General features: G+C 45.5%; 1 protein-coding gene across 1 annotated transcript in view; it reads right to left on the reverse strand.

Moving 5' to 3' along the window:
- The window catches only part of WDFY1 (WD repeat and FYVE domain containing 1), a 49,808-nt gene extending 33,377 nt beyond the window's left edge, over nucleotides 1-16,431 (reverse strand). Inside the window, exons 1-3 of the mRNA XM_068279193.1 lie at nucleotides 16,292-16,431; nucleotides 7,399-7,466; nucleotides 1,461-1,534 (exon numbers count right to left, since the gene is read on the reverse strand). Of these exons, the coding sequence (XP_068135294.1) occupies nucleotides 1,461-1,534; nucleotides 7,399-7,466; nucleotides 16,292-16,425 (276 nt within the window). The 5' untranslated portion in view covers nucleotides 16,426-16,431. The remainder of the gene's footprint in view (nucleotides 1-1,460; nucleotides 1,535-7,398; nucleotides 7,467-16,291) is intronic.
- Between the last annotated feature and the right edge of the window lie 5,710 nt (nucleotides 16,432-22,141).

Here is a 22,141-nt window from a genome sequence, read left to right on the forward strand (position 1 = left end):
ACCATCGCCCACCTCTCCACATTGACCCTAATGCTATGTTCACAGTGGTCAGTTGAGCAACAGCTGCTTTACGCACTACAATGCTTCACCTATGTGACGTTCACAGTAGCTCAACTGTATGCGGCACCGTAATGCACTGTATTCATTAACAGTAACAATGAAGCATACTTTTACTGACTAGGTTTCGCTGTATGCGATGCAATGCAATTCCCACTGTGATCCTAACCTAAGGGGAGGGGATTTTAATGGGGGCTTTGCCACACCCCCTTACATCCCAATTGGGAGGTATGGCAAGTGGCAGATTGGTAGCAACTCTCCTAGAAGGCATTCTAAGCCCATAACAGAAAGAACATTTGGCAGTGGCGGTCATGCCTCAAGTGCACAATTTAAAAGGATCCATTGGAGGCTGCCATATTTATTTCCTTTCAAACAATACCAGTAGTTTGGCAGTGCTATACATCTAGTCTGCATGCTTGTTCAGGGTCTATGGTTTAAAGTATTAGAGGCAGAGGACCAGCAGGACAGCCAGGCAAGTGCACTATATAAAAGGAATTAACCATGTCCGCCTCCATATCCCTCTCACCACGGATTCCCTTTATAGTATTTATCAAGACTTTTAAACCTTTTGTCTTATACTAAACAACTGTTAAAGGGAAAGGTGGTGGTGGGATCACTATAATAACCAAGTATTAGCTACAATGTTAACTGAAGTCACAATCTTACAGTGTAACAACTTAACAGTTGTTGCAACTGCATCACACCTCCCACAACCTCAGAACAACAGGATGTAATAACTTGACCACGCCCAGAATCAAACTCAAAACCTTTGAAACCAGGGTCACCTGTCATGCTGCCCCTACCCTCGGAAATGCCTCACCACACAATCAAGACAGCTCCAACCTTGGAGACATTTAAATCAAAATTGAAAAGCCGCCTCTTTAGCCTGGCATTTAAGATCACAAAACTGTTTCCCCTGTTAGGCCTAGTGCACACCAGAGCGGTTCGACTGCGTTTTGCGATCCGCTTGCGGCTGCGGATACGCTTGGGTAATGTATTTCAATGGGCTGGTGCACACCAGAGCGGGAGGCGTTTTGCAAAAACGCATACTCCCGGGCTGCTGCAGATTTTGGATTGCGGATGCGTTTCTGCCTCAATATTAAGTATAGGAAAAACGCAAACTGCTCTTAAAAACGGCAGTTCAGAGCGGTTTGCCAGGCGTTTTTTGTTACAGGAGCTGTTCAGTAACAGCTTTACTGTAACAATACATGAAATCTACTACACCAAAAACGCTTCACAAAACGCTAGCTGAAACGCTACAGAAAATTAAGAAAAAGCGTTTCTAAATCTGCTAGCATTTTGCGGATCTGCTAGCGGTTTTTGGTGTGCACCGGGCCTTACACATCACAAACCACAACAATGTATTGATCTGAGACAAGCCTCCTCACTTTGAACGGACTCACCACAATGGCTCCACTATCCTGACCCACAAAGATTTTCCTGCTGTCATGGTGGTATCTCAGTGCAGAGCATGGAGCTGAAAGAAATATCAAACAATGTAACTAATAATTCAGGCTGAAGAAAGCTGTGTGTACAGTTGTGCTCATAAGTTTACATACCCTGCGAGATTTTGTAAAAGGTTTTATTTTTCTTGGGATTCAAATTTAACTATGGGACATCTCAAAATAATACAATTGTTAAAGTAAGCATTACAATAACCATAATGAAATACGGGGAAGTCCTACGTTAAAAAGTTTGCATACCCTTAGTTCTTAAAACTGCACATTCCTTCCTTTTAGCATCAGTTAGGTCTTGTAGGCTTTTAGGATATTTGCGGATGAGGGACTTATCAGGTGGTAAATCTACCCATTTTTCCTGGCAACAAGTCTCCAGTTCCTGTAAATTCTTGGTCTGTATTGCATTTCTGAGATCTCTCCTAAGTGGCTCAATGACATTGAGGTCAGGAAACTGCGATGGCCACTGAGACTTTACTTTTTGCTGTAGCCAATCATGGGTTAATTTAAACTTGTTTTGGGGATCGTCGTCAAGTTGGAGAGTCCATCCCGTGTGCAGCTTTCAGGCTGATGAGTGCAATATGTCCTCTTGTAAGATGTTGCATTCATCTTGCCATTACTAACTGAACACCCGAGAAGCTGTATTATATATTGGATGGAGTAAAGGTACGGACAACATAATACAGGTGATGAGCCGTGAGTCATACAATGCCAGATCATGCAGAAGAGTAGTAGTCCTAATAATTCAAGTAGTATTCTCTTTTAAGCAACAAAATACGGCTGCCCTGCTGATCTATTTGGCTGCAGTAGTGTCTGAATAACAGACAATGTCAGAAACTCCTGATCAGCTGCATGCTTGTTCAGGGTCTATGGCTAAAAGTATTAGAGGCAGAGGACCATCAGGATAGCCAGGCAACTGGTATTGCTTAAAAGGAAATAAATATGGCAGCTTCCATATGAGGTTTAGACACAGCTGGCTCCACCATAGACTGTAATAGGAATTAAGGCTATAGGCTATAGCAGCCGACAGTGAGTAACTTTGGCGCCGTCAGAAGATGGATCTTAAAGGAGTTATCAGCCAAAATGTACAAAATGAGCTTTACTCACCTGGGGCTTTCTCCAGCCCCTTGCAGCAGACTGTCCCACGCCGACCTCACCGCTCTGCGCCGCCGTCACGGTCTCCGAGCAAGGAGCGGAGGTCGACCCCGAGGTCGTCCTGGTTCTGGCGCAGTGAGGACGACCTCGGGTGTCAGCCTCCGCACTGTGCTCGGAGACCTGGACGGCGACGCAGAGCAGCGCGGTCGGCGTGGGACAGTCGCCTGCAAGGGACTGGAGAAAGCCCCAGGTAGTAAAGCTCATTTTGTACATTTTGGCTGATAACTCCTTTAAGTTACTTTTAACACACTATAATTCCCTACCATCCACGTCAGGAGCAGGTTAAGCCGTATATCGGCTGTATCCTGCCCCCAAGTCTCCCGGCGGCTAGTTCATAGGTACGCGCTTCCATAACTCTCTTGCTTCAGTTGTCCTTTAAGACCTGGTAGTATCCATCTGAATGATACCACCAAGAGTCCATAGAAAGTTCTAGCAAACCTCTTCCTAAATTCCCCAGCATTGGGGAAACCACAAGGAGAGTTGTAAAACCTAATACAATACAACAGAAATCTGTAAGAATCAATCTTTTCTCAAGGTAGGTTGACAGAATCTACATTTGACTTTTTTCATACCGGATAGTACTGTTATTGGCATTCAATGAATTGATCTTTTGTTGGATTGCAAAGGTTGGCCCCTAAATTCCATATTGTCTACTGATGAGTGAAGGCTGCCATATAGTGCAGGTCTGAGATTAGTAAAACCAATCTGTGTACACCTGAGATATGCAGGCAAGGTCTCTAAAAGTGCACCAGGAAGTAATTGGATTATAATAAAGGAAGTTGTATACGCACTGCAAAACCTGCATGCAGCAGAACTATTCAGTTCAGGAGCTGCAAAACTTTTTAACTTACCTGGGGGTTTCTTCCAGCCCCGAGAAGGCTATGTGTCCCTTGCTGCAGCTGCGGTCTTTTACGGCATCCCGCTGTCAGCCTGTAATTGATTGCGGCTTCCATGTATGCGCTGTGGTACGCATGTGCACACAAAACTCCTGGTGCCATGATCACGGGTAGTGCGCGCATGTCACGCACATGGGCAGAAGCCCCCAACCCCATCGGGTCAGCGATTCATTACAGGCTGATAGCAGGACACCAGAGAAGACCACAGCTGCAGCGAGGGACACAGACACTTCTAGAGGTGACATGATGAGATAGACATGTGCATGCACAGTGCCAAGCATAACAATAAATACGCTGTGCACCTTCTCTTCTTTCCCTGCCTGAAAGAGTTAATATTCAGCTATGCAACTGACAGCTTCTCTCCAATTGGAACCATGTTAGACTATACTGTCCCGCACTGATAAGGATTTGCTGAAAGAAAAAGGGTGGGTAAAAAAAAAAAAAAAAAAAAAAAAAAAAAAGGGTCCAAAGTTCATATATCTGAGCTCTATGAGACATGGGACGAAGGGCTGAGAGACAATACATTTATTCGTGAAACTTAAAACTCTGGGATATCCAAGTCATTTTTAGGAGTAGGAGGAGAGATACAATGGTTTATCTCATTTTATTCTCAGTTAAAGGCTTGTACACATATTTGATAACAGTCATTTGAGGTGGGTGATAACGACCGCCTCAGCCAACAGTAATACGTGGGTGTGTAGCTGCCAACCCCCCCCCCCCCCCAACTGCCGTTCCGCAAGCGATCCGCTGGCGATCTTTGAACCAGAGGTACTTGTGCAGCGCATGAACTTTATTTCAGTTCCACCTTTGTCTGCGCTCTAGATCAGTGTTTTTCAACCGCTGTTCCGCAGCACACTAGCGTGCCGCGAGAGGTTGCCTGGTGTGCTGTACGGCAGGGGTCCCTAACCACCGGGCTGCGGCAGGTCTGGCCTCTCACTCCTCCCCGCGGCCCCCGCTCCTGTTACCTTATCATGAGCGGGCGGCCGCTTGTCCGATTAGATTCCCCCGTAGCCGCTCTCAGTGGCATCTCCTATTACAGCAGCGCGCTCGGCGGCTGCTCTTATGAGCAGGAAGCGGTACAGCGGTTCCCATGGTAGCGGCGATGCATATCGCTGCTACAGGAAGCCGCTGTACCGCTTCCTGCTCATCACAGCAGCCGCCGAGCGCGCTGCTGTAATAGGAGATGCCACTGAGGAGAGCGGCTACGGGGGAATCTAGTGGGACAAGCGGCCGTCCGCTCATGATAAGGTAACAGGAGTAGAGGGGGAGGGGCACTACCTACCCATACTAGGAAGCTATACTGGGCACTATACTAGCTATACTGGGCACTATACTGGGGCACTACCTACCTATACTGGGCACTATACTAGCTATACTGGGCACTACCTACCTATACTGGGCACTATGCTAGCTATACTGGGCACTATACTGGGGCACTACCTACCTATACTGGGCACTACCTACCTATACTGGGCACTATGCTAGCTATACTGGGCACTATGCTAGCTATACTGGGCACTATACTGGCTATACTGGGGCACTACCTACCCATACTGGGACTATACTAGCCATTATACTAGCTATACTGGGGCACTATTCTAGCTATACTGGGACACTATACTAGGGTAACTATACTAGCCATACTGGGGCAACTAAACTCCCTATACTGGGGCAACTATGCTAGCTATGCAGCCACACCCCAGCCCCCCTCCCCCCCATAACCCGCTGCGCACGACACTGACCACTAGGTCGCGCAAACACCCGCGACCCCCCCCCCCCCCCCCCCCCCCCCCCCCGCAGAAAAATTTGGTCAGAAAGTGTTCCCCGGACCTCTGTGTTATTTTAAATCTAAATATATACGCTGCCACTTTTTGTAAAAATGTTGTTTGTGTTAATCCTCTGACTTTAATACTCAGTAAATCAAAAGGAGAACGCAGATCAGGCATTCTGACTCGACTGGCTGCATGCTTGTTGATGCCGTGTGGTAAGTTTTATAACAAGAGATCAGCATGATAAGGCAATAGGCATAAAACTATGTATTTAAAAGAACAGCCTCCATATTTCTCTTACTTCAGTCTTTATTAGGTCATGGCTATTGTATAACACATCTTGCACAACAGGTGTAATGACTTCTTCCCCCAGACAGAGCACACAGACAAAAAGCTTGCCTAGCTAAGGGCTGTTCTTCCTTATTTGTTAGCAAAACAAACAATGACTTTCCAGGATGCTACAAAGAATTATGCCCTACTTACATGTATCTACAATTCACATCAGTCCAACCGTGGCTAAAGAAAATCCCTACCTCCCCATTTATACGGTGTATACAAGGCAGCAGTAGACAAACATGCAACACAATGGGCTCTATTCGCAAAGCTTCTCAAAAAGGTCTTATTTATCGCTTAATTGATAAAAAATAACCTTTCAGCGCATTTACAAGCAAAATATTCACTCAAAATAAGTTGTCCCTGATTAAATTAATTTCTATATTACTTTTCTTACCTTAATTATATCATATTTTTGCTTTTTGGAAGCTTAAAATGTAACAGATAAGGTGAAAACAGATGAAAAAGGCTCGGTTCACATTAGGTTTTGCCAACGGAACCGGCCGTACAGTTCCGTTGTCCGTTCCGCTGAACAGACCAAAAAATGCAGCAGGACCCAAATCTCTGGGGAGTTTCGCTTAGCAGAACGGAAACAGAAGGTTTTGCAGCACAATAGGAACCGATGGAAAAGGGACGTTTTACAGCACACTGGCTTTAAAAAAACGGACCATTTTCCTGGATCCTGATGGCCGGTTCTGCAAAAAAAAAACGCACATGTGAACCGCTTTGTGAATCATGCCCATTATCTCCAAAGCTTTTCACCCACATCGTTACAGCTCTACAACAAACTGCTCTTCAGCAGAGAACAATTGTGCAGCAAGTTTCACTTTGATATTATGAACTCTCTACTGTACACAGACCGAGGCTAGCTCTATGCAATCAAGAGGACATTTGTCATTTACTAGTGCCCGCTATGTTTGTTCAATTGGATTGTGAATTATTGGCAGTTGCACAGTAAAGAGACCCATACATCGCTAGATTCAACCGACATATCTCACTGATCAAATCTAATCAGAGAGAGATCTGTTGGTTGCCCAAACATCGCAGGCCGATTCCTAATCAATTTCAGCATGAAATCTCTCGGGAATTGGACTCGTGACGCCATATCCGCTGCTGCCTCCCTAATGTGAATGTGCCCCCCTCCCCGTGCATTTATACTTTACCTGACCTCTGTCGCCCGCCGCAGTAACCATCTATCCTCCGCTTTGTCGCCCCACGTGGCTACCGGCATATATCACTAGGGTTGTGTGTGTGCTGTCACACGCTACATGTTATACACCAGCAGCAATTGAGGCGCAAATGCTGTAGATGAATGGGCACCATGGCGAGCAACAGCAAGCAGCTAAAGTATAATTGCATGATGAGAGGGTCACCTTTACATTTGGGGAGACAGCAAAGGGGAGTTCATCAGTCATTGCAATATCCCACGCCATTACTGCTGCGCACCCGATCAACCACAGAAACCTCAGCCTGTCTGATCAATACATTTGACCAAATTCGGCCTGAAATTGGTCCAATCGTCGATTGGGCATGCTTGTTAATGATCCAATCGGATAGTCAATAAGCCGCAAAATTGACATATGTATGGCCATCTTCAGTCAGTCTGATGTTTGCTTTGCCACTGAGAGCTTGGAGTGCTGTTCTCATCACTCTATTGTCTTTATGTATGGACCCCTTCTGACCTCATGGGTAGTCACTGACAAGAGACATCATAGGTATAGAATGAGAACTCACATGACATGGTGTGGTAGATGCTTGGCCAGTACTGCCCACTGTCCCTCTTCAGCCATACTCGCAATGTCCTAAATAGAGACACATTAAAGAATTATACAAATAATCTGTACACAAAAACAAAGGTTTTGACTCAAAGTTAGACATACGTTTGCTTGATAAACACCTAAACCTTAAATACTAACACTGAGAAAGCATTCATTTCAGTGCAGACAGTGTCACTCATAGGACTTGAATCCAGGACTGTAGAGCCGTAACGCAAAAGTGCTCAGACACCAGAATAGAATACTAGTTTTGCAAAATAGTTAACTGGCTGGCAAGAATGTTCTGTTTCTGCAAACTTTCATATGATACATGTGATGGATTGTCGTCGTACCCCCTCCCGGAAAACAGCAGAGAAATCCCACAGCAGCATGATTATACAGAAAATAACGGGGAGCTTGAGTGATAACCATAACCTAGCCCCTTTTCCACTTAGGACGCATGCAATGCCTGATGTTCAGCGCCTCATTTCTCTGATGAATTATTATTATTAATTTATAATAATTCCATCAGTCCTTGGGAAACCGCAGGGCTGAGGAGTCGGTACAACAATCATCCAACTCTGACTCTTCAGTTTATGAAACCAAAGACTCCAAGTACCCAAAGTTGCTCCGACTTCACAGCCCTTGCAGGGCTATTGAGGGGGTACAAAAATTGTCCGGCTCCAACCCTAGGTACCCAAAAATTGTTCTGACTCCAAAGCCCTGGGAAACAGAGCGCCTCTACTGCCACACACCCGAGCAAAATCTGGGCACCATGCCTGATCAATCGGTTTGATCAATTTTAGCCAGGAATTGATTGAAACAACAATCGGGCAGCCATGTTGCAGCATCTATCTATACCAGTTTTGATCATTATGATCGAATCTGTGGGATGTCGATGCTGCAAATCGAGTAATCTATGGGCACCTTAAAGGGAAGGTCCAAGCAAAATAGAAAAATGAGTTTCACTTACCTGGGGCTTCTACCAGCCCCATGCAGCCACCCTGTGCCCTCATAGTCACTCACTGCTGCTCCAGTCCCCTCTGACAGCTCGCCGACCTCAGAGGTCGGCGGGCCGCATTGCGTACATTTTTACGCATTCCCGCTAGTGCAGGAACATTAACATACATTTTTACGCATTAGTGGTTTAATGCGTAAAAATGTACGCATTGAACCACTAACGCGTAAAAATGTATGTGTTAATGTTCCTGCACTAGTTGGAATGCGTAAAAATGTACGCAATGCGGCACACCGACCTCCGAGGTCGGCAAGCTGCCAGCGGGGGACTGGAACAGCAGTGAGTGACTACGAGGGCACAGGATGGCTGCATGGGGCTGGTAGAAGCCCCAGGTAAGGTAAGTGAAACTCTTTTTTATTTTGCTTGGACCTTCCCTTTAAGATTTTGCATCTAATCTACATTATACCTTTTCAGCACTAGCAAGTAGGGATGATAAATGAGACACTAATTATGCTCATTGGCCATTCCTATTTGCAAAAAAAAAAAAAAAGACTAAAAGTAGGTAAGAAAAGTGTAATAAAAAAACACTGACAAGTCTGGGAGAACTTATTTTGAGCACTGTTTTGCTTGCTGGGAGCTGAAAATGTATTTCATCAACCAAGCACAAAAACATCTGTGGGAAAACTCAAGAGAAAATTTTCTGAATTTGGGGCAATGCATAATTGGTACAGGGTGACAAGGGAACTGTCCCCAATGGAGACAAAGGCAGCAGTAAAAGAGTGTCAAAGATTTAAGCTTTTCCCCAGTCTGTCCAAACCTGAAAAAAGTTTTGGCTGACGTTGGACTTTATGTCATCAAATCAGGAAATTGGAAGATGGTCAGAATCATTTTATGTAGCAGATCAATGAAGCATGTGAATCATGTTACAGGAAACATTCTGGTTTCAGAAGCAAAGAATAAAATTCACAAGATAAAGCAATCACTATGCCTAAGGGCAGAGACCAATGCCATAAAGATGATCATGTGAGATGGGGGTGAAGGGTTAAGCGTGACGTCTTATCACATGTTAGGAGTTATATTGAGTTATACAAGAGCTTCTTGTTCAGGCAGAAGAAAGCACAACACCCCTTTTATTCAGAGCGGTTCACATATTAGCAATTAAATATGAAAGTCACAGAGGGCTCTTAGCCAATATTGTCTTCAGTAGCCGCCAAACAAGTAGCTAAAAAAAAAAAAAAAAAAAAAAAAAAAAAAGCTCATAAAATGAAGAAAAATGTAAAGGACACACCAGCGGAAAAATATGGAACCCTTTTAAAACATTCAGTGGTCTACTAGTAAAAGTTTGAAAAAAAAACAAAACAAAAAAAAAACAAAAAAAAAACAGTCCCTCTGCAAATTACTGCAGATATTTTATAAGCTAATTTGTTCAATCCTGTAGAGGATTGCTGAAATGTGCACTGGTGGAAAGGATGCATTCTATGCAGCGTTACCACCACCACAGAAGCGCTATCACGAAGGCCCTGTTTACACTGAATGCTGAAAAACTGCTGCGTTTTAACTTGTTCCATAGCAGTGCATTGTGAAAAGCTTTCAGTTAAAACGCATATGTGAACTGACCAATATGGAATCATGGGCACTGGAGTGTATGAGAGTTGTCTGTTCGGTTATAACTGACAGCAACCGATTCAGTGTGAATGGACCCTTATGTGGATCTCCAAAGGCCCCTTTTATACTTAAAGGGGCACTATGGCGAAAATTTGTAAATTTAAAATATGTGCAAACGTATACAAATAAGTAGTAATTTTTTTCCAGAGTAAAATGAGCCATAAATTACTCTTCTCCTATGTTGCTGTCACTTACAGTACATAGTAGAAATCTGACAGAAGTGACAGGCTTTGGAAAAGTCAATTTCTTCATGGGGGATTTTCAGGGATTTATTTATTTTCAGAAGCACTTACTGAAAGGCAGTTGCTCTGTCCAACTGCCAAAAAACTGTGTAGGGAGCAGGGAAGCTGGCCAGCATCATTGTTTAAAGAGAGTCTGAAGCGAGAATAAATCTCGCTTCAGACCTCATAGTTAGCAGGGGCATGTGTGCCCCTGCTAAACCGCCGCTATCCCGCGGCTTAACGGGGGTCCCTGATCCCCAAATCCCCTCGTTTCAGCGGGGGAGCGCTTCCTGGTTGGGGCAGGGCTAACCGCCGCAGCCCTGCCCCACGCGCGTCTGCCAGCGCGTATCTCCGCCTCTCCCCCGCCCCACTCAGTCTTCCTTCACTGAGAGGGGCGGGGGAGAGGCGGCGATGCGCGGCTGATAGACGCGACTGGAGGCAGGGCTGCAGCCGTTAGCCCTGCCTCCAGGAGCGACCAAGTCTGCGACCAAGTGTGGGGGGTTTGGGGGTGAAGGGACCCCCGTTTAGCGGCGCTATTGCAGCGGTTTAGCAGGGGCACACATGCCCCTGCTAACTATGAGCTCTGAAGCGAGATTTATCCTCGCTTCAGAGTCTCTTTAAATCCTTTTTAGGGAATATCTTTATAAAGAATAAAAGCCTTGCTGAGAATCCCCTATGAGGTGATGGACTAGTCCAAAACCTGGCGCTTCTGTCAGATTTCTACTACCTACTGTAAATGCCAGCAACAGAGGAGAAAAGTAATTTATGGCTCATTTTACTCTGGAAAAAAAATACTTCTTATAGGTCTATGTTTGCACATATTTTAAATGTTACAATTTTTCGCCATAGTGCCCCGTTAATCAATTACTCTCAGTTATCACTGAAAGAAAACAGATTTTAAAAGTAATACCCATGTTTTCCTATGGCACATTTCCCACTATATGCGTTTTAACTGAAATCTTTTTCACAATGCACTGCTATGGAAAAACCCCTACCAACACATACCAATGCATTAAAAACCTCCCTGGCGTTCAATTTTCCCAGGATTTCTGTGCAAAAAGTGATAACATTTATTTTTAAAACTTTTTTTCCCCTGTAACTTGCCAAAAATGTGTCAAGCAAGGGTCTATTATACAGTGCAGGAGAGTATTGATGTGTATGCACGTTTATACTGTTCACAGCATGTTTTTATGGACGGATATACAGTGGGTTGCAAAAGTATTCGGCCCCCTTGAAGTTTTCCACATTTTGTCACATTACTGCCACAAACATACATCAATTTTATTGGAATTCCACATGAAAGACAAATACAAAGTGGTGTACACTATGCAGGAGGACAGAGGCGCCAAAAGGATAAAAGGAAGCTAAATGAGCTTAAAAACCAAATTCTTGGTAAATAGGGGAGGTAGTGGTGGACTTCCCTCCTCCAAGTAGACACACAACGACTGTAGTAAAGACAGTCAATATATATTTATTAACTCCAAATATGCAACGCGTTTCGCAGGTTTGATCCCGCTTCATCAGGCAATAACAACGGAGCAATAACATGTGGTCAGTAGAAGAGCCAGGCACCTCGGTCACAGAGGTGCCTGTGACCCCCTTTTGAACCCCCTTTTTTCTCATCTACAGAGAGCGACTTCTTATTCCTGAGTGGGGTCAGGAAAATCTTCCCACCTGCCTTTACAGTGGTTGCCTAATGGTAACCCTGTTTTGTGAATATTAATATTTACTCTATTTAGTAACCATTTACCAGTACATATTACACTATTGGGGCTCTTGGTGTTCCTTGTTTTAAAGTGGTGTACACGTGAGAAGTGGATCGAAAAATCATACATCATTCCAAACATTTTTTACAAATAAATAACTGCAAAGTGGGGTGTGCGTAATTATTCGGCCCGAGTCAATAATTTGTAGAACCACCTTTTGCTGCAATTACAGCTGCCAGTCTTTTAGGGTATGTCTCTACCAGCTTTGCACATCTAGAGACTGAAATCCTTGCCCATTCTTCTTTGCAAAACAGCTCCAGCTCAGTCAGATTAGATGGACAGCGTTTGTGAACAGTAGTTTTCAGATCTTGCCACAGATTCTCGATTGGATTTAGATCTGGACTTTGACTGTGCCATTCTAACACATGGATATGTTTTGTTTTAAACCGTTCCATTGTTGCCCTGGCTTTATGTTTAGGGTCATTGTCCTGCTGGAAGGTGAACCTCCACCCCAGTCTCAAGTCTTTTGCAGTCTCCAAGAGGTTTTCTTCCAAGTTTGCCCTGTATTTGGCTCCACCCATCTTTCCATCAACTCTGACCAGCTTACCTGTCCTTGCTGAAAAGATGCACCCCCCGAGCATGATGCTGCCACCACCATATTTGACAGTGGGGATGGTGTGTTCAGAGTGATGTGCAGTGTTAGTTTTCTGCCACACATAGCGTTTTGCATTTTGGCCAAAAAGTTCCATTTTGGTCTCATCTGACCAGAGAGCCTTCTTCCACATGGTTGCTGTGTCCCCCACATGGCTTGTGGCAAAATGCAAACGGGACTTCTTATGCTTTCTGTTAACAATGCCTTTCTTCTTGCCACTCTTCCATAAAGGCCAACTTTGTACAGTGCATGACTAATAGTTGTCCTATGGACAGAGTCTCCCACCCGAGTTGTCCAGAGTGGGAGGACGGTGTGGGACATGACAGCTGCAGGGGGCCGATAGAAGCCCCAGGCAAGTGTCTTTTTTTTTTTTTTTTTTTTTTTTTAACATGCCACAGAACTCCTTTAATATAAAATATAAACATAGAATCAGCTATTAAAAATTAAAGTTTCTCACCAGCTCCCCATAAATGTTAAATATTCTTAATCACTTCCAGCAAAATGGGCGTTTATAAATGTCCTATTTGTGTACTTTTAGTGCAAATAGGGAGTTTATAAAAGCTCTGCTATTACATTAAAGCAAATCTGAACCCTTCAGCCCACGGTATGAGGTGGTTAAAGTCTCGCTCCCCTTCGGCAACACTGCCATGGTGGTTTTTGTCCAAAGACCAACATGTCTGGAGCCCTGTGGTCATTACCACCAGTGTTTCTGCGGCCCACTCCCAGCTCGGTGCTGACCAATAAGGCCACATCCACCGAGCTGGGCGTGGGCTATGGCAACACAGGCAAGAATGGCCACAGAGATCAGGACCTGTTTGGAAAGTATTCAGGTAAAAACCACCACAGCGGTCGTGCAGATGGGGAGGGGAGTCGTTTAAAGATATTTTACTTTTAGAGGTGAGCAGGTAAAAAAAAATAAATGTAATTTACATGAATATTTCAACTTGTTTTAGTCTACATGATGTACTTGAAATGGTCACAAACCATATTCTGTAGTGTATTTTCCCACATCATGCTCAAACACTGTATTCAGCAATTACCCAATGTGCAGCACTGGTGAAAGCCATCATCTGCTTCTTGGTGGAGCATTACAAGACATAACATAAGCACTGAGAGAAAAGGCTGCATTACACTGGCTATACTCTGCAGGGAAGGTGTTATTCACCTCACAGTGATCTAGAATCCCATTTAGCAGATCCACCCTATAAACAAAAAAGTATCAGGGCTGGTCACATCTATTGTAATAATGTGGCTTGGGAAAACAAGACACTGTATACTTGTGTATAAGCCGACCTGTGTATAACCGAGGTACCCACTTTCCCCTCAAAAAACAGTAAATAGTAACTGACTCGCGTATAAGCCCACTTCCCAGTATAAATGACCAGATGTATGAGGCATCCTCCTACCCATTATAAATAGCCACATGTCCGTCCCCCCAGTTTAAGGCAGCCCCTCTCCCTATAGCCAGAAGTCCCCCCCCCCCAGTTTAAGGTAGCCCCTCTCTCTACAGCCAGATGTCCCTCCCAGTTCAAGGCAGCCCCCCCTGCCTATGGCTAGATGTCCCCCCAGTTCAAGGCAGCCCCCCCCCTCCAGCCAGATATCATCACCCCCCAGTTCAAGGCAGCCCCCCTCCCTATAGCCAGATGCGCCCCCCCATGTAGCTTTACTTACCCTGGGCTTCCTCCAGCTGATATGTCCCTTGCTGCAGCTCCAGTGTCCCAGGAACCCCTCCATTGCGGATGCTGACCTCGCCAGTTCAGCATCCACTGTGCCTGCGCGAGTGCCGCTGTCAATCCCGCTCATGTGGTCTGGAGCGTTCTGCACAGATTGACAGCGTTGCTCATGCAGGCGCAGTGGATGCCATCCCAGGGACACGGGAGCTGCGGCAAAAGACAAATTGGCCACCAGGGGCTGGAGGGAGCCCCGGGTAAGTAAAGCTCATGTTACCTTTTCCTGAGGTTTCCTTTAAGTTCACTGGTGTCTAGTAGCCCCTTCTTCCCCTATACAGTTCCCTGGTGTCTTGTGCTCCCTCTTTGCACCTATGAACAGTTCCCTGGTGTCTACTACTATTTGTCTCCTTCTCCACATAACTTCCCTGGCAATATAGGGCTACAACTCAGATACAGCTTCCCTGGTGGTCAAGAATGAGCCAAACATAATGTAACTTAGGGAAACCACTTGCTGGCCAAATTTGATAGCTTTGCATGTCAGATTTTGCCCACAGGCCAAGAGTTTGACATGTATGGTCTATAGTTTTACATGGAAACCACATGGAATAAATAATCACTGGTGTGGTGAAAACAAATGGAACTTTGCGAGAATTTCCAACCTGTGCCATTCTTCTCCTACAGGGTGCAAATTCTGACTGACAGGTTGCACAAAATGCTACCTGTAGTGAAAATATTTGCAATTTCATCAGAATTTGCAACTTCGATAATTCCTTTGCCCACATGAATCTTCCAGCCTTTCTACCTAACACTTACCTAACCTTTGCCTATAACTACCCTCCACCCATCCCATGCCTAACCTACCCCCATCCTGGTGTCTAAAACTACCCTCCACTCATCCTCCACCTAACACCAACTTACCCTCTCCCTAAAGGTGGCCACACACGATAAAATAAAATGATCCGATTTTACAGCAATTCAATAAATATGATTGGATATCTCTCCCCCCCCCCTCCAAAGGCAAAAACTTTTTTTAATTCAACTGAATAATTTGAACGGATCTCCCGTTTGATCCAAGATGCTGGAAAAAATGTTCTGAAGATTTTTCCAAAGATTGTTAAATTTATAAAGATTGTTAGATTGTCAGTTAATTAATATGCACACCCTAGCAATTTTCTCAGAGTTTCCAATCATAATTGGGGGAAAAATTGAACATAGCTGTGTGTGGTACATTGGTCATATTTTTGAAATATTACAGTCAGAAAAATTGGATTGCAATTCTTGAATTGAACACATATTTAAATACATTATATGGTGTGTGTGGCCAACACCAACCTTCTCCTATAGCAGGGGGTCTCAAACTCAATTTACCTGGGGGCCGCAGGAGGCAAAGTCAGGATGAGGCTGGGATTTCACAAAATCTGTGAAGGAAGAGTGAAAGGGGCGGGCAGAGGCGGCGATGTGCCGCGATTGACGTCAGGAGGGGCAGAGCTGAAAGCTCTGCCCCTTCCAGGAAATGCCGGCGGATTTCCCCCCAGGCGATTTGGGGGCTCTGCAGCCCTCGTTTAGCGACGGGGATGCGGCGGATTACTGGGAGCACTGAAGCGCACTATAAGGAAGCTTTTGCCGGCGCGGGCCACAAAATATTGTATCGAGGGTCGCAAATGGCCCGTGGGCCGCGAGTTTGAGACCCCTGTCCTATAGGATACAAATTTTGATAGGTTGCAAAATATGGTTCTGATATGACCAACATAACCAGTCTCTGTCATTTCTTGTTTATGGGCATATTACGTTGCATGCATGTTTAGCGCAATAACACAGGCAGGCATATCTCCAGATATTTCGCAGGCAGATCATATCTCCAGAGAACACTGCTTTTTTTAAATAGCAACACTAAAAATACAACAAAGTAACGCCAGGTGAGCATTCTGCAACGACCACAACGTCATAGAGGAGGCTAGTTCTGTTCTAGCACCGTTATGCAGCCCTCCAGCCCCCTCTTACCGGTCCTCGCTGGCGGTAATGACCCCGTCCTCCCGCGGAATTAGGCAGGCGGAAGTGACCTGTTCCCGGTGTCCGGGGATCTTTGTGAGCAGGACAGGGCCGCGCGGGGACCGTGAGTGTATCTCAGCGGCCATGACGAGTCATGTGACCTAACCAGACGGAGCCCTAATTCATCTGATAGCTGCGCATCCTCCAGCGGGCCGTAATTCACCGAGAGCCAGCGCCACCTAATCAAGAAGTTATACTGCGGCCGGACGGAAGCTGCGCTTCTATACCAGCAAATGTGTGAAAGGAGACTACCCTATAATTTATATGTATTGATTCTGCACTGACATCTTCTGCAGCACTTTACAGAGTACATAGTCATGTCACTTATGATCCTCAGATGAGCTCACAATCTAATCTTAACATAGTTTAATGTGCTTCCATATTATTATTATTATTATTATTATTATTATTATTTATACTAGTGACATCTTCTGCTGCACTTTACAGAGTACATAGTCATGTCACTGACTATCCTCAAAGGAGCTCATAATCTAATCCTACCATGGTTTAATGCAGTGGCATAGCTAAGGAGCTATGGGCCCCGGTGCAAGTTTTACATGGGGCCCCCCAAGCACTCTATACATAACAATTGATATGGCGCACCAAAACCTGCAGACGACAACCACAGTGTCAGAGGTGCAAGAAGGGGATGGGGAACAGTGTATTAAGGATTACTGCTATTCAAAGCATCTATAGAAGTGATTATTACCAGCACAGGATCAATACAGAGCTAATACTGTAATAGAGGGTGGACCCTTCGGGGCCCCTCTGGCCCAAGGGCCCCGATGCGGTCGCTACCTCTGCACCCCCTATTGCTACGCCACTGGTTTAATGTTCTTCCATTATTTTTATGTACAGCAGTGATATCTTCTGCAGCACTTTACAGCGTACATAGTCATGTCACTTAATGCCCTCAGAGGAGCTCACAGCCTAATCCAGCCATAGTTTAATTCTTCCTTATTATTATGTATTTATATAGCAGTGACATCTTCTGCAGCACTTTACAGAGTACATAGTCTTGTCACTGACTGTCCCCAGAGGAGCTCACAATCGAATCCTATTGTAGTCTATTGTCCTTCCATATTATTATTATGAATTTATATAGCAGTAAGCAGTGACATCTTCTGCAGCACTTTTACACAGTACACCGCCACATCTCGTGGCTCATTGTTCCAATAGGCCAAACCGGATTTGGGGGCTTTGTTTTGCGGCACTCCTGATCACGTGTGCTAGGCTATAGACCAGCTTCTGGCCGATTACCAGAAGTCTGAGACTGGGTGCACACTTAGCAGTGCGGGAAATGTTGCATGATTGGACTAATTAGATTGCACCAATCACATTTCACGATTTCACCAAATTGCAACAAATCCATTCGTGCCCCCAGTCACCCTGTGAACGACTGTGCCAAGTTTGAAGACCCTGCTGTTGACAGTCTAAAGGTGGCCACGCACTATACAATAAAATGATCCAATTTTACGGCAATTCGAATTTCCTGTTTTTATTCGATAAAAGAAGATCGTTAGTGTTGGATTTTTCTGATCAATTTTTATGAAAATTGAATGGTGTAGATCAGGGGTCAGGAACCTTTATGGCTGAGAGAGCCATAAACGCCACATATTTTAAAATGTAATTCTGTGAGAGCCATACAATATGTTTCAAAATGGCACAGTGCGCATGCGCAGCAGAGGGCTCACGTCCCTGTTGCCATGGTGATGTGTATACAGTTGATTCTTTGGGCAGCGGAAGTGTCAGACACGTCTTCAACTTCTCTTGGGTTTCAGCAACATCAGCAATTTCCCCGAAAGCCAGACAGGAGAAATACCGACTAACAGCTTGTACAATTAGCTAGCTGACTTGTGGGTTGATTCACTTTGTAGGACGAGATCCCCACACTTTGGCCCAGTAGGCTGCCTGTCAAGTAGAGATGGCCCGAACCTCCGATTTTAGGTTCGCGAACCCGGTTTGCGAACTTACCGCGAAAGTTCAGTTCACGCAAACTCTCACAAACTGCAATAGACTTCAATGGGGAGGCGAACTTTGAAAACTAGAAAAAATTATGCTGGCCACAAAAGTGATGGAAAAGATATTTAAAGGGGTCTAACACCTGGAGGGGGGCACGCCAAAAGTCCCGGGGAAAAATCTGGATCTGACGCAAAGCAGCGTTTTAAGGGCAGAAATCACATTGAATGCTAAATTGCAGGCCTAATGTGCTTTAAAACATCTTGCATGTGTATACATCAATCAGGGAGTGTTGGACTGGTGCGCACCATGGTGAGATTGCTCTTCCTCGCTCAGTGATGTCAGGTAATGTCTGACTGCCTTATCAACTTTCAATGGTTCTTTCTCTACCATTGTTAAAGCTTACATCTATTTTTTTAAATACTGTATTTTTTTGGACTATAAGACTCACTTTTTCTCCTCCAAAAGTGGGGGGAAAAAGTCGCTGCGTCTTATAGTCCAAATGCAGGGAGTTCCTGATTTGTGAACGCCTGCCAGTACGAACCTCCAACCCGCCGCAATGTCAGGTACCACCCTGTACTGTGCCAATGCAGAGCGAGACACAGGGGGACAAACTGAGGACACAAAGGGGCATAGAATAGGACACAAAGGGGTATAGAGTAGGACACAAAGGGGCATAGAGTAGGACACAAGGAGGACAGAGGCGGATACATGGGGACACAAGCAGGACAGAGGAGAACAAAGGGAGACACAAGGGGGCATGAGGTACAAAGGGGGCATAATCCATAAGATGCCTCTTCACCATGGAGGTTTAGTATATATATTTTTTCCCCTGGTTTTTGTCCCCTAAACCTAGGTGCGTCTTATGGTCAGAAGCGTCTTATAGTCCAAAAAATACGGTACTTGTTCTGCTTGCTGTTCAGTACCTGAAACAAGAATCTTATGGAGGGCAAGTCTGCCATTGCGAGTGACCACGGGTAATGGCCGGGGAATCCTGGTTCGATTCCGGTCCGGAGTGGGAGCCTAAGAAACGGCTACCATCCCCGCACATCCAAGGAAGGCAGCAGGCATGGCATGCACGTCCCGAGGTAGTGACCATAAATAACAATACAGGAGGACTTTCGAGGCCCTGTTGTATATGTGAAATGAATCTGTCACAATCTGCATCTGCTGGTAAATTCATGCATGAACTACCTTTGCTTCACCAGTAGATGTCACCAGCCTCTGTGAATTTGCAACCTGAACTTTCCTCTGCCCACCAGCAGAGGGCGGACTTTCTTGATATCGCTCCACAGACAGGGAGGAGGCCTGGACTGTCACATGGTCTCTCAGCATGGCATTTAAGCCACACCTGAACACTCACTAGTTGCTAGCTCTTTGTTCCTGGTTTTAGCCATCCTGCCCTGAGTTCCCTGTTCCTGATAGTATATTTCCTAGTTCCTTGATTCCCTGCTCTATTGATCTCCTGTGTTGACCTTGTGCTTTGTATTACCGACTATTCTTTGCCTAGTGATTACTGTACTGTTTGATCTCCTGTTGATGACCTATGCTTGCTGACTATCCGTGTGTCTCCTCCTCGATTGTGCATCTTGTATTGGTATATATTTCTAGGTTTATATTGTGGATACTATTCTGGATCCAGGGTCAGTGTGCACACAGTTCTATACACTGGATCTACTCTGCATAAATCGCTTTATGCAGAGAGGTCCTTGTATATGTTACGGCCAGAACCCGCAGTGTGGCCACTTCTAGTTCTGGCCGGCCACTTCGGGTTCTGGCCGGCCAATATGCGAAATGTAATGTTTACGCCGTCTCGCTGCGGCCAAATTGATGACAAAACTTGCTTAATTTAATGAAATATAGCCGGCGGCAATGTAATAGAGGAAGCCGCCGGCTTTCGCACTGCCTCTCCCCGATCCCCCCCCCCCTCCCTCCTCTCCCCGCCTCCCATACAATACGTAGCAGCCAGCGGGGACATGCAGCCGGAGAGTCGTTCGTCGCGGCAGGGGAATCCTGCCATTCCTGCAGAGCGGGTGCTGGCAGAAGCGATGTCTGCAGCCTCCCCCGCTCTGCTGCCCCTGCTGCGACGAACGACTCTCCGGCTGCATGTCCCCGCTGGCTGCTACGTATTGTATGGGAGGAGGGAGGTGGGATCGGGGAGAGGCAGTGCGAAAGCCGGCGGCTTCCTCTATTACATTGCCGCCGGCTATATTTCATTAAATTAAGCAAGTTTGTCATCAATTTGGCCGCAGCGAGACGGCGTAAACACTACATTTCTAACATTGGCCGCTGCGCTGCGGCCACTTCGCATATTGGCCGGCCAGAACCCGAAGTGGCCGGCCAGAACTAGAAGTGGCCACACTTCGGGTTCTGGCCGTAACATATACCCTGATTCTCATACTTTTGTATGCTTATTGAATACATCTGCCGGTATCATCATTGCTGTGTGTAAATATGCTATATGAATATATCTGCCTGTAGAATACTTTGCCTGTAAGTCAATGCTGATTGTTTCTGCGCATGAAGTTAATGCACAGCATTACTTTATTTTCATTAAATAATAAATCCTTATTCATTTACTCCTGGTTTGTCTGTCCTTTCCTAACAGTGACATCTCTGCCTGGTTGTGGGTTTGTGCGTTTGTTTCTGTTTTGCTCCAGGTGCAGCACACAAACTCCATGCAAATTGTGACAGAATCAACTTTAAATCCTTTGACGAGAATCTGTTATGGAGGGCAAGTCTGATGGTGCCTTCACTGCGACTCACCTGGTTGGTCAACTCCTCAAGGAGGCGAGAATCTGTTATGGAGGGCAAGTCTGCCATTGTGAGTGACCACGGGTAATGGCCCGGGAAATCTGGGTTCTATTCCGGTCCAGAGTGGGAGCCTGAGACCCATGCTGTATAAGTAATGTACCCGCCCTGACCGTGCTTTGCAGACCAGGCATCTGTGGTCAGATGGACCCTTGACCCAGCGCAAGACGAACCAAATCGAAAGCAATTGCCAAGAATGTGTTATTATGGAGAGCAAGTCTGCCATTCATTCAACTGTGTGAAACTTTCTATGGTACTTTCTCTACCATGGTGACCACGGGTAATGGCCGGGGAATCCTGGTTCGATTCTAGCCGGGGTTGGAGCCTAAGAAATGGCTAACACCACACACCCAAGGAAGGCAGGAGGCAGGAATGCACGTCCTGAGGTAGTGACCAAAAATAACAATACAGGAGGACTTTTGAGGCCCTGCTGTATATGTGAAATGAATCACCTTTAAATCCTTTAACGAGAATCTTATGGAGGGCAAGTCTGATGGTGCCTTCACTGTGACTCACCAGGTTGGTCACCTCCTCAAACGGCCACATGAGCCTGCATGCATTTTGCATCAGTGTCCAGTTGTTGGGCCACAACATCCCCATCTCCCCAGATTGTATCCTTCTACTGTAATTGTACAGGTACTGGGTGACGGCTTTCTCCTCTTCTAGCAGGCGAGAGAACATGAGCAGGGTTGAATTCCAGTGAGTCGGGCTATCACATATCAAGCGTCTCACCGGTAAGTTGTTTCTCTGCTGAATGTCCGCAAAGCGTGCCACTGAACACAACAGGTAGGTATATGCAGTGATGAAGTGGGTTCACTGAACACAACAGGTAGGTATATGCAGTACTGGGTATTACAATGTGCAACACACACACACACACTCTCACACTCTCACACTCTCACTCACTCACTCACTCACTCACTCACTCACTCACTCACTATGTGCTGGGCCTGGCTGTCAGTGGCACACACAGTATGAATTAGCAAGGCTGTCTATGTAACACAAGTGTCAGTGGGACACACAGAAAAAAAA

The sequence above is a fragment of the Hyperolius riggenbachi genome, chromosome 4 (genome assembly GCF_040937935.1).
Source record: "Hyperolius riggenbachi isolate aHypRig1 chromosome 4, aHypRig1.pri, whole genome shotgun sequence".
NCBI lineage: Eukaryota > Metazoa > Chordata > Amphibia > Anura > Hyperoliidae > Hyperolius > Hyperolius riggenbachi.